Raw genomic sequence first — 13,064 nt, 5'->3', positions numbered from 1 at the left:
AATTTATTCTTGACATTTGAGTCAATTTCTAGGATTAAAGACTCCTGATCTTTCGTCAAAATTTTCATAATTCCGCTCAAAACGATCCCAGAACAATGAATTTGCGAGACGAACAGGCCGCCATGAATCAGGTAAAGCAATATGTTACATGCAATTTGATTGGTCCAATCGCTTGTAGTTAACCAATCGCTGGGCCGTTTATAATCGAGCTAAGACTTCCGCAACAAATAATGCCTTCAGTGATCTGATTAGTTGAAGCTTTCATACACGTCCAATCGCAGGGCTGTTTACAAACGGAAAACGGAGAGACTGTTCGGGAGAGCTCGTGAAAACTCGACGATAAGGTACCTGACCGCCCCTAAAATTTTCTCAACGGATTTAGACGATTCACAAAAATGATCAATTTAAGAAATAAAACGGCGGATTTCCGCGAATCCGCGGAAAATTGCCATGTATGCGCGATGCACTGAAGCCGTGTTAAACAAACCGCGAAATAGCGAGGGATCATTGTAGATCTTCACTGAATTGCAGCTTCAATCACAGTCGTGAAAACAGTTCAGAATAAACATGAACAATACATTATTCATATCCTGGTCACACAAGTATCATTCCCAGGTAAAGGAGGTGACTTCACAAGAGGATAATTTTGGTGTTGATGGGATGTGTGCTCCCAACAACAACAACAAAAAAAAACAAACAAACAATGGCACAATGGATTACACACAAATAAATATGTTCTCAGTATAAGTCAGTGTATCCTACTGTTGTTTCTGGAAAGCACTTAGCAGTCTGCTCGGGCACACACTAAATCATGTCCTTACCAAAAGTCAGGGCGTGGAGCCTGTGCGCTTACACGCACTAGTCCACATAGTGCACATTTGCTTGGAGTTCCTTAGTAACAAATCCAAGAAGCGCTGCCGTGAGCTGCTGCTTCAGACTGATGTTGCTCATGACAAGACCAGTTAGCTGCACCACGTCGGTCCACTGAATATCCCCAAGGATGGCAACCAGATCGGCGTATAGCTTCTGCTGCTGCTGAGGACTGAGCTCCATAATGACCTGAGGAAGAGGTTTGAACTGACCGCTGGTCAGCCAACAGCCAAGAAGGCCTCCAATAGCACCACCTGAAAAGAGACAAGTTTTAAAATATTGTTGAGTATGGGATTGTGCAACGTTACTCATTTCAATAAGTAATGTAATGTGTAGCATACCGACTGCAATACCAAGAGGACCCCCAACCAAGCCTCCAGCAAAGGCCAGGCCTCCAGCTGTTGCTGCCCCTTTACCAGAGCCCTTGACTGTGGTCTGGATCTGTTTATCAGCAGATAACTCACAGCAGAGCTTCATGATATCTTCAAGCCGATGACACATTCTCTGTATTTTGGAAATGATGCAAAGCTGCTACTCTTATCTACTTTGAAATGTGTGCTAAATAATGCCATTTAGCTTCACAACATCACATTTATAGTCATTGATCATTTCACTTTTGGGATTAACAATATTGTATCTTTTTAACATTCCGGGGATCCTTACTGGAAAATGTAATTGGTCAGAAAGAGGTTTGACGGAGGATGGACAGTCTGGAAAAAAAAGAAAAATAAACTCATGTAAATACGCTGTAGTTTAAATAAAACCAAAAACATTACATGACTACAACAATGTTAAACTGGAGTCAGGTTCTAGATACATTAGTGCAACACCCTGTGAATAATGGATGCAATTACTATTTTACCTTTTAAAAGGCAATAACATAAACAATATTTCAGCACGCAATACAAACAAATGCAAAAAGAAAAAAAGAACTCCCTGAAAAAATTTATACATATTGGCCACTGTACCTTGTCTGTATTGGGAATTCTTCATTATGATCGGTTGGATTTGTGTTGTTTCGTTTTAAATTAAAGGTCCTATGTTTGGCAGAAACACCGTCATTCGACGTAGACGTCCAGAGGAGAAACGGAAGTAGATGGTCACGTGGCGTGGATGCTGAGAAATTCCGGCTCTTTTGAGAGAACCGGCTCGGCACTTTCGGCTCTTAGACCTCCTCCTTCTTCTTCACATTTGTTGTGACTTAAATGAATGTATTTCAAAACCAACGTAAAATTATGCATACTAATACAAAATAAGCGCAATTTTTTTTACGTTTATGATAAAAAAAATATATCTTTATTTATTCGGGCTACATAGTGCTACAAAAAATGTACCACAAAATCAAACTTTTTACACTTAAACCTTTAATACTTTAAGCTTTTAACTTATTTCTGATAAACAATTTTAAAGTGAAAAAACACGTAATCACTCCAAAACAAACAAAAGAAAAGATTGATTGATTGATTGATTGATTGATTGATTGATTGATTGATTGATTGATTGATTGATCGCCGATGATAAAAACCCAATAAAGCCAGAGACCTTATTTTCATTGCGGCTCTCAGCATAAAAAAAGAAAATTCCAGAAGAGCACAATCAAATCATCAGTGAGTCTAAGGCCTAAGAGCAATGAATTTCAAACATTCATGTAAAACATAAATACAGTAGTACATGTAAGTAAAAAAATGTTTTTTTTTTCTTTTAAAGTGCAAAAACAGAACAATAGCAGTAGCAGCGCAATAACACTATACAAAATAACAACCACAAAAATGGATCATCAAAGAAAAAATATATAACTACGTTAGTACGTGTGTGTATTTTAAGTATTGTATTTTTTTTTTTTTGCCAGATTTTAAGAGCTCTTAAGGAACCACCTATTCAAAATAAATTACATTTCTAGTATTGTGAAGTTTTTTCAGTAAAGTACATGCAGACGATTTGCCTTTGCAGGTCACATAAAATGATGTGGCGAGCCAGATCTGGCCGTGGGGACCTTGAGTTTGGCACCTGTGCTATAAAGGTTTGACAGAAATGAGTAAAACAGTTTACCATGTCAATTTCGGAAACAAGTGAAAAAGTCCTATAAGAATCCTGTCATGTTTGCATTTTTTTTTTATCATGAGGCAAAATTATACGTCGAGGAAAAAAAGAGCTGAAAATAAGAGAAGTACAGACAAGAAATGGGGGGCGGGGGCGAAATTAAACCATCGAAGTCAGGAGGAAGAAATAAAAATAAGGCAAAACACACCTATTTATGACTCAAAATGTTCATCATCATGCGTGATTCAGTAATCTATCTCATAGCAGAAACACAATGTTTAATTAGATCAACCACTTCAGCGTTGGCTCGCTATGCTATGACGATGCCCACCGTTGTATGTCACCAACATTTCCTCTCGTAACAATAACAAACAACGACTTCCTCGTCTTGAGCAGAGTTCTGTTAAGGGGAAAATGATTTTCACAAATACTCTTCCTTATCGCGTTTATTTTAAGGACATCGATAAGATATAAAGGATAGTTTTGGGGAACTTAAATCTGTAGCTGACAGTCCAACCGATATATTTGAGGCGAGTGAGTTGGAGGGGGCGGGTGTCGAGAATGAGGTTTGTAATACGATGATTGTGCAAATAAAGAACAGCTAGATATCCATTGTTGTGTGACAAATTAAATTAAAATGATTTAAACTGATTCTTGTCGAGAACATTGTTTACGTCGCAGAGCAGATTTGCCACAATGCACTGACAATTAGTGAGCTAAACTCCATGGCATGACAGGAAACGAAAACGTTTCTTCAAAATAAAAGCTTCAGTACTACCCTGAAAGTTACAACGTGTTTCACACTCCAGTGCTAGCAAAATAATTTGAATTTATGGTGAATTGATTTTATATTTGTTTCAGATATTGTTTTGGGTGACAAGCTTGCGAGGCAGTCATCCATATCATCTTGTTTTCAGTTCACTTATAATTTATTCTGAAAAGAACTCGCAAATCAAACAGGATGTTTTGCTTTAACTCCAGCCCATTCAGTGCCATTTCGTAGTCTGGTGGAGAGTGGAGAGGTCGAAGAGGAAATCATTTTTACTGGGCATTTTGTCTTTGCATTTTTGGAGGGGAAGGATGCGGGGATCCTGAAATTGGAGTGTGAGATGTTATTGCTTCCAAAAGTGTGGATCATTGCCGCTGACACGTTGATGACTTCGACTAAAGTGGGTCCGAGAAGAGGCTCTTGCTGCACTCATAAACACTTCTTTAGGACTCACAACAACATTTGAGCTTTGTTTCTTGCTCACCAAAACTACCCCAAAATATTGCTCTGCCCTTGAGATGATAAAGAACGAAAAGAGTGAAATCAACATGGAGGACCCCGGCGGAGTTACCAGGCTCCGAGAGGAACACGAAAAGGTAACTAATCAGCATGACAAAAAGCATGTACGATGGTATTAAAGGGGCGTCTAGTCGAACCCCGGCTGCTGACCACGCGGTGGACCAGGGGGGCGTTTTTGGACCACGTTTGGGCCAACCTTATTTCTGTTGTGCAATAAACAGATCACATGGTAAACCAGTGTCACCAGCATGTCACGTCAATCTTGTACCCACGACGTTTAATTTTCCAGAATCTACTTTGTAAAACCACTTGAGCTCACAAGTCACCGTCTTGGTCGTTTTATCCAAAAAGAAAATCAAAAAGATTCACGTTTCGTTTCATATAAGCATGACGTGTAATTAAGTCGATGCAAGGCTGCCAGTTTAACCTTTACATGTTTGCCGTGGGTAAACGAAAGTGAAGGAGTTGGCGAATTAGCTAAGCAGGCTAACGTAGCGTGTAAGTGTTTTGCATGCAAACGCGCCCCTAACCTCGCCGCTCTACTCGACTTTTAGAAGTCACAGCACACAGTAAAGGCACATGGAACTACAAACAAGAGGATTTTCCAAGATACTGTAGGAAGTTTTACTGATAGCTGTGATACTAGTATTGTCATTGACATGAACAGTAACATTTTTTTACCACTTCCTGATTTTGTTTGTATTGCGTCATAAAATGACCACCTAATTGACGATCTCTGTGTGCGTGTTTTTGTTTTTGGTCACAATACTACTCCATGACAACTAAATCGCGAAACGCGTTAGTATAGCCCATTGTTGTACAAACAGGCGTTCAAGAGCAAAATGACTGTCTTTACGTTCTTCATAAAGATAGAGTATGTGTGCCTCCCAGAATTTAAATTGCTCTTGTGCTGAATTGTACCTTAGGTGTACCTTATGTTGAGTGTATTTTTGAAATATTTATTTTTAAAAATATATTCTGGCTGTGGATCCCAGTTGTGAGTCATGGACTAGTATTACAAATTTCCCAATGTATGAATTGCTTGTTGTTTCACAATATCAGTCAACAAAAAAAATAGAAGTGTCCATTTTCCTGAAATACAGTACATTTTACATTTCAGCATTTATACTTGCCCATCATCATATGTTGTGAATTCATGTCCCTGTAATAACAGGTGGTGAAGGACTGCGAACGTCGAATTCAGCATTGGTAAGTATCACTATTTAAAGGGTAGCGCTGAGAAATTCTGTGTTGTTGACACGCTGGAGACTTCATTATACAGTAGAACATACATCCAGGTGAATTAACAAACACAGAGTGAAGAGATAAAATAAGGAGAAACGTTTGAAACAATTTTCTGGATCAGAAACTTAAATGTAGATTCTTAATTTAAATGAGTTTCAACCAGTTTGAAGGTGTGTGGGGGGGTACAAAGCGAGCATTGCTTTTTAACTGACTAGATCCATCCATCCATTCTTTCTCTGATCCGCTTATCCTCACAAGGGTCACGAGGCGTGCTGGAGCCTATCCCAGCTGTCTTCAGGCAGGAGGTGGGGGACACCCTGAACTGGTTTGCAGCCAATCGCAGGGCACACATAGACAACAAACCATTCACGCTCACACTCACACCTAGGGACAATTTAGAGTGTTCCATTAACCTGCCACACATGATTTTGGAATGTGGGAGGAAACCGGAGTACCCAGAAAAAAAAACATGCAGGCACGGGGAGAACATGCAAACTCCACACAGGAAGGCCGGAGTTGGAATTGAACCATGCACTGCACCATGAGACCTAACCAGTCGACCACCGGGCCGCTAACTGAAAATAAGAGTTTCATATTGTGTTGTAATGCATTCAAAGTGCTTGGAGAGGTTAAATCAGCCACCAATTCCTAAGTAAGAATTGACAGCTCTGATTGGCTAGCATAACACCTCTCTATTTTGGCGCAAGGAACAATTTTTAATGAATAATACCATCAGGTGTATAACCCCCTGTTTGCAACTCTGTATTAATTTAGAGAGCATGTTGACCAGCGTGATCACAGGTATATAATCAATTTACTATGCCTCTGTTCTGTAAGCTGTTGCAACTGTAACAAAGCAGTGGAATCCTGGAATCCAGATGTCATTAATAATATCTTGCACACTTGAGAGTTCCCTTCATGAACAGATGATAGGGAGTGGGTGTTAGACAAGGAGGGGGAGATGAAGTACAAATACCTGTGAGTGAACCGTTACTGATTGAGTCTTCATTGCAGTCTAATTTCATTAGTGTAAACGCATTTGACGTACTGGACACTGTAAGATGGCAGTGAACACTCTAAATCAGGCATGCCCAATACGTCGATCATGATCGACCGGTAGCCCACGGACTGGGCCCAAGTCGATCACAAGGGTTGTAGGGGGAAATGGGTGAAAAAAATTTGTGTGTGTCTGTGCGTGTTATTAATACTAGATATGCTTGTATTAGTGCACACTGCACCCTAAGCATCCCATCAGTTTCACAAAAAAAAAAAGGTATTAAAAAATTAAAAAGCAGGTCACCTTTAACCGACGGTGGTGAATGATCTCCATCACCGGAAGTTGTTAGCGGTCAGCAGTCAGCCGTTTCAGCTTGCGATCAGAGTGCGTGAGCACACGCACACCTAGGGACAATTTAGAGTGTTCCATTAACCTGCCTTGCATGTTTTTGGAATGTGGGAGGAAACCAGAGTACCCGGTGAAAACCCACGCAGGCATGGAGAGAACCTGCAAACTCCACACAGGATGGCCGGAGCCGGAATCGAACCCTGCACCTCTGCACTGTGAGGCCGGTGTGCTAACCAATTGAGCACCAAGCCGCCCTATTATTATTATGATTATTAGCATTCAAATTTTATTTCATGTACAATTCACCAATGGCACTGACAAAGAATGGGAATCTGGAGTGCCAGGAAAAGCAGTACACGTACGTACGTATGATAATTTCTGCACTTGCTGCAAAAGTGGGTCCCATGCCTCCGCGTCAGGTTTCTGCTATTGATTTACTACTGATTTACTTTTCACAACCTCACAAGCTATTGTATCTACTTTATTTTTCTGTTTCATGTTAAGGGCCGTTTTGGCTGCTGCTTATCATGGCATGCGTGTGTGCATGTGTGTATGCGTGGCCATGCAGTCATGGGTCGATCACGGGAAGTTGGTTGCTTGAAAAAGTAGATCTTCGGTGAAAAAAGGTTCGGCACCCCTGCTCTAAATTGTCCATTGATTTGACTGTGAGTGTGAATGGTTGTTCGGCTATGTTTGCCCGGCGATTGGCAGGCGATTAGTTCAGCGTGTACCCCTCCTACTCCCTCAAGATAGATGGATGGATGGGTTACAGTTTTATTTATGTGTATATTTACAGTATATATTTTAAATTTCAGAAACTATTAGAACATTTTCCCCACTATGAAAATCAATATTTAAATAGGAAATTGTGTTGTCTGGAATGCGTACAATAATTGAATGATTGAACCTCCCGCCCCCGATTTTTGTTCTTTTAATATACACAGTATCTTCACATTCAAATACACAGGGGAACTGTAATGAGGCACTGTAAAAATAAATACATAAATAAATAAATAGTTAACTTCAGGCTACTCATTCTCATTGATAAAACATGAGTATTTGAAAGTAGCTTTGTGACAGCTGAAAACCTCCCCCAAAGGTGTCGCCATTGCCAGAATACTAACTCTGTGAGCCTGGAGTACTTTACTCTGTTCATTGTTCATCTGTCTCCATTGTAGGTATATGTGGCGGTGGCATTACATCTGTCATGATAAATATCATTGTCTTTAGTTCCAAACAATCCTGCACCAAACTTCTCTGTCTCTCTCGCAGTCTTGCTCAATGGCGACAATTTGGGGCAGCCGTTATTCGGCTTTATGTAGAGTAGATGGATACTATATTGAGCCTGTTGCGAAGTTTCAGGCCAGACTTTATTTGTGCCCTCTTCCAATTGCCTAAACTGCCCAAATTCCACAACATAAGCCAGTTGAGTTTAATCAGTGATGGGCAAACATTTGTGCCCAAAGGCTAAGTTAGATTTTTATAATGGACAGAAGGTCCAGGTCATTCGTTTATGTGATTTTAAAAATGGAAGTTAAAATGGTGTTAAAATGTGTAAATGTAATTCGTTTTTGTTAAAATGATTCAATTTTATTTTCTCATTATATTACAATTCATTGAATCATACTTGATTATCCAAATTTTTAGTCAAAAATTGTTCACGTACTTTATTTTGATATAAATTTATTAGAAATCTAATTATAAGAACCATGATTTCATTGGAGAAGTGGATCGGTACATTTTAATTAACAAATTTTAGCAGGGGGCAGAATAATTAATGTAAGAAATATAATGGGGTGCTTAAAAAAGGAAATCATTGGTGAGCTGGATTAAGGAATGGAGTGGGCTGAATATGGCCCATGGAAAAAGTTTTAGAATAACAATTGTAAGCTGCGGTTTATTTATGTGCGCATTGGTGTTAAGTACTCAAGGTTTTCTTTTTTTTTTTATTTTTTTTTTAGCTTTCACCTTGTGAAGTCATCAGAGTAGAAGCCGTACTGAGAAAACTTGAACTGTTACCTCCTAATTTAAATGCATTACAAACAAACAAACAAACAATTACAGTGATCCCGTGTGTCCACTTGAGCACTGTACTGTTGTACATGACCCCCCCACCCCCACGTTGTTCTGCGCTAAAACAATGTGGGTACCTTTTCTCTTGCACAACCTATTACAGTACTTCTGTGTCTGTGAATCTATAGGGAAAAGGTCTCAGGTGATTATGATGCCCTGAAAGAACGCCTCAAAACTCTTCCAGATAGACTGTCTTATGACATCATGGTAAGTGTGAGGCTCTATAAAAATATATAGTGAATATACGAAGTGTCCACAGAGTTTCTACGTTTTCTGATGTTGCAGCCTTAGTGCAAAATACATTACTCTCCTTGTTATCATTTTGGTTAAAAGTCTACATATGCCATCCTACACAGCACTGACAAAGTGAAACATAGTTTTGCTGTTAAGTCTTGCTAATTTATAGGAATAAGTGTTTTGTTACATTTTGTAAGAATGCAGTAACACAACAAAATGTGGAAAAAGAAATGCACTGTTAATACTTTCCAAATGCACTGTAAACCAAGAAGAGCGGAGTGCGTGTGCGCACGCCTGCACACACACAAAAATAAATACATTCACAGAAATCTGGCTTGCTTTTTGCTCTGTCCTGTCTCATGTGTTCTCATGTCATCTTTTGTCTTTCCATCTCTTGTTGTTCTGGGCAGGTGCCGTTTGGCCCTATGGCCTTCATGCCTGGGAAACTGGTGCACTCTAATGAGGTCACCGTGCTACTTGGTGACAACTGGTTTGCAAAGTGCTCCGCCAAGCAGGCTGAGAAAATTGTCGACCATAGGATGAAGTGTGAGTCTCCTTATAAATCTTGTGACGCACCCACTGTGCAAAGACGTTGGCACATGTTTGTGTCTAAAAAAAATACTCTGCACCCAGCAGAGGGCGATGTTACATCAATCACAGTAGTACTGCTGCCCAAAGTAAAGGGGAATTATTTGTGGCAGTGTTTCCCAATCTGTAATTAGGCAATTACCCGTTTTACACACACACACACACACACACACACACACACACACACACACACACACACACACACAAAACTCATTGAACACAAACAAACTAAAAGAGCGCATATTGTATATACACTAAACTAATGATAGCTTTGTGTGGATGCAAATGAACCTCAGTCAGAAACCAGGATTCTGCTTGAAACGGTGAAGCTTCTTCGCGTTTTTCATGTCTGTGTTGATTGTGCTGTCAAGGCTTGATGATAATTTTGAGGAGTCACCATGAAGACAAAAGTGGTGCAAGGGCCAGAGTATTGCTACTTGCAGCTCTATTTTAAATCTTTTTTGGTGGTGCGTAACATGAAGCTTTTATCATGCACGAAGTTGCTGTGATTCCAATTCATACCACAACCTTCTTTGTCTGTGTGAAATAGAGAATGACAATGTGAATGGGGTGCGTGTGACAATATTTGATGAGAATATTTTGGGAGTGTTTAGTGAAGCAGAAATGTCCTGCCTCAGTCCATCATGAGGCATCTGTACCCCACCTTCTCATCCCAATTTATCCCCAAATCTGCCCCTGCTTGCCCTGCTATTACAGAGTTAAGTGGTGCAATGCAAACATAGTGAGCTGAAATGTGTCAGACAGCGATGGACTTGTCAGGCCTTCTGTGTTTGACCTTTTCTCACTTCCACTTGATGCACACACTGAAGGGGCTCCGCATTGCCATGGAAACAAGGGCTCTCTGCTTGCGTTTTGTAAAAGGGCTTAATTGTTGTGAAGATTTAATGATCCGGAGTGGTATTCGGGCCAGAGGATATTTTGTACTGTTTAGTGTCATGATTTCCCCTCTCCACTTGCAGAGCATTTTAAACATTTCAATCATTCTGTTAAATGTTTAGTTTAATTCTCCTCCCCACAGCCATGTGTACACATAACTTTTCATCCGTCTGCCACTATCAACCGGAATGTGAATTTTAATATCTCCAAACCTTTTGTTGCAGATGTCAAGAATGAACTTTGCGGTCTGTCCAAGACAATGACAAACTTTGAAACCAGAGTAGGAATGGTGAAGGACTGGGAAAATATGGTCACGGTACGTTGCATAACGTTAAAATCAACACGGTATCAAAACTTCCCTGAAACACAATGCATTTACGGACTCTGCTTTCCTTTTAGGAAAAGGGGGACTATGTTGACATTAGAGAGGTGATTGGAAAGAATGATGCCACTGTCACAAAAGGTATCATTTTTGTTTGCCAGCACCCTGGTGAATCCCACGCAAAATCATATCACATTGAAATTTAAAAATGTTTTAAAAATACTTCATTCAGGAAAGCGTCGAGTGGCTCACAGGCCAAATTCCAAGCCCAAACTGGAAACTGTGTTGGATTTGGAAGAGGAAAATGAAGGCAGCGGAGAAGACGCCCAACAAAACGGAAGCACAAAGAGTTTCATGACGCAGGAGGAGTTGTGGGCTCGACTGGATGAACTTGAGAAAATCGAGGAACTACAAAATGAGCAGGACAGGTATGTTAGCGCGCCTGTTGTTTCACTTTCAGGTCATTCATTGCAGTTTGTTTCTTTAGCTTGAGTGATAGTGCGGACATTGGCAGTGAGGACACTTCATCATCTTCCTCGGAGGATCGGAACGACACGGACTCCCCCACTGCATCTAATGGACTTTTTGTGAAATCCCACATCAATGCGCCCCCCAGTGGAGAAATGAAAGAAGACGACGAGGAGGACCACAGTCTACCGACCATTTATTTCTCCCACACAGTTGAGCCCAAGAAGGTCAGTGTGATAACTGGACCGTTGTTTTGGAAATGTGTTCCCAGGCTTCAGGCTAAATCCAAATCCTGCTTTGCTTTAGGTGAGGATCAACACAAGTAAAAACACCACTCTCAAGTTCAGCGAACGGAAAGAACTGAAGGAACATTCAAAGCGTAAAAAGAAAAACGGTCACCAAAACGGCCACGCTCATCACGAAGTTCACAAAATCCAAACACCTGCAGACATCTACAGGTTGAACCATCATCTCCAGAACGACATTTAGCACAGTTACGTGAACATATGGAGTTCATATAAGTATATTTCCCATCAGGTTGTTTGTGGATGTGAGGAATGGAGAGCCTGTACCTAAAAAGTCCATTCTGAAGTCACGGAGCCGCGAGAACAGCGTGTGCAGTGACACAAGCGAGGGCAGCGCAGCAGACATGGACGAGCGGCGGATGATGGGCCGTAGCTTCAGCCATGATGAGAGCACACCCAGCGACAACAGCGACAGCCTTACGGAGGAGGATAGCACCAAGGGAATGCCATCGCATCCTGCAGGAAAGTTTGAGGTGAAGGAGACCTGGCTGTGTTTTTAGATTACTGATTTGGTGATTCTTAAACTTTGCTGTAGTACCTTAGTCTTGCTTCCACACCTTTTGAAATACCACATTCTGTTCTGGCTTGAAGTGTTGCTTTCATGAAGTACTGCAGAAGTCTGAGAATAATTACTGTTGAGAGGCTGCATTCAAAGTCTTTGGACAATTTTAAGTTGAACAACGGCTCTTCGAATGTTCTGCTGCTCTTTGAGTGTTGAAAATGTGAAATCGGTGCATCAAATCAACAGGCAATTTGCAACGTTTATACTTCTGTCTTTGTTGTCCAGGCCTTCTCGGGTACAGTGGTGGAAAAGGACTCGATGCCCTTGGCTGTTCCCTTTCTCACAATCAGTCCTCCGGCGTTGCCAACCATCATGGAGCGGAAACTGGAGGAGGTAGCTGTGCCTGACGTGGAAGCTCCTCAGCAGCCTGTAAAACGGGTGTCGAAGTTCAAAGCTGCCCGGATGCAGCAGAAATGACCTGTCTGTACAAAGCATTTCTCACACTTCTTTATGCACTCTCACGTCATTCAATCCCCCTCTAAACAGATGTGGGCTTCTGTTAGTATAAAGGTTAATCAACATTTTTAATTGGTGAGTCCGTCTTCCATACTTGTCATGAGGTTTTTCTTTTGGCTGTTGATTGTTTTGTTGGACTGTAAACTTCGCCTTTGGCCCACGTATTACAAATCATGTCCCAGCGATAGCTCACCTTTCTCCTGCTCTCGACCTGCTTAATGAATGTGTTGGTTTATGATTAGCTTTGTGTCTAGGCAGAAAAGATGAATGGGAAAAGAAAATAAATGAATTTGATGACAACATATTTTTGCCTTCAAGAAATTATCGTTCAGTTGGGTTGTTCTTTGCAGATGACCCTTTGTGGGCAT

The 13,064-nt window shown here is 40.8% G+C and overlaps 2 protein-coding genes across 7 annotated transcripts; one reads left to right on the top strand and one right to left on the bottom strand.

Moving 5' to 3' along the window:
• Window positions 1-608: 608 nt before the first annotated feature.
• LOC109530488 (protein C19orf12 homolog) lies at window positions 609-1,984 on the bottom strand. 4 transcript variants are annotated; one of them, XM_019894278.1, is made up of 4 exons: window positions 1,839-1,984; window positions 1,534-1,580; window positions 1,212-1,311; window positions 609-1,124 (listed from the first exon to the last, which is right to left on the bottom strand). In XM_019894278.1, the coding sequence occupies exons 1-4, from the start codon at window positions 1,861-1,863 to the stop codon at window positions 859-861; spliced, it is 438 nt and encodes a 145-aa protein (XP_019749837.1). In that variant the 5' UTR covers window positions 1,864-1,984; the 3' UTR covers window positions 609-858. The 4 variants fall into 4 exon arrangements, with proteins under 4 accessions (XP_019749837.1, XP_019749835.1, XP_019749836.1 ...); XM_019894276.1 differs by having other exon boundaries at window positions 1,212-1,398; window positions 1,839-1,983; XM_019894277.1 differs by having other exon boundaries at window positions 1,212-1,374; window positions 1,839-1,982.
• Window positions 1,985-3,891: 1,907 nt separating this feature from the next.
• On the top strand, window positions 3,892-12,996 carry uri1 (URI1 prefoldin like chaperone). 3 transcript variants are annotated; one of them, XM_019894228.1, is made up of 11 exons: window positions 3,892-4,275; window positions 5,373-5,407; window positions 8,990-9,068; window positions 9,509-9,644; window positions 10,808-10,899; window positions 10,983-11,046; window positions 11,138-11,333; window positions 11,420-11,600; window positions 11,680-11,831; window positions 11,911-12,151; window positions 12,466-12,996. In XM_019894228.1, exons 1-11 carry the CDS (start codon window positions 4,198-4,200, stop codon window positions 12,655-12,657), a joined length of 1,446 nt encoding a protein of 481 aa, XP_019749787.1. In that variant the 5' UTR covers window positions 3,892-4,197; the 3' UTR covers window positions 12,658-12,996. The 3 variants fall into 3 exon arrangements, with proteins under 3 accessions (XP_019749787.1, XP_019749786.1, XP_019749788.1); XM_019894227.1 differs by having other exon boundaries at window positions 11,393-11,600; XM_019894229.1 differs by lacking the exon at window positions 3,892-4,275 and adding an exon at window positions 4,306-4,812 and having other exon boundaries at window positions 11,393-11,600.
• Window positions 12,997-13,064: the final 68 nt, after the last annotated feature.

The sequence above is a fragment of the Hippocampus comes genome, unplaced genomic scaffold, assembly GCF_001891065.2.
Source record: "Hippocampus comes isolate QL1 unplaced genomic scaffold, H_comes_QL1_v1.1 scaffold104, whole genome shotgun sequence".
Classification (NCBI taxonomy): Eukaryota; Metazoa; Chordata; class Actinopteri; order Syngnathiformes; family Syngnathidae; genus Hippocampus; species Hippocampus comes.
This window is presented reverse-complemented; position numbering and strand designations above follow the sequence as displayed.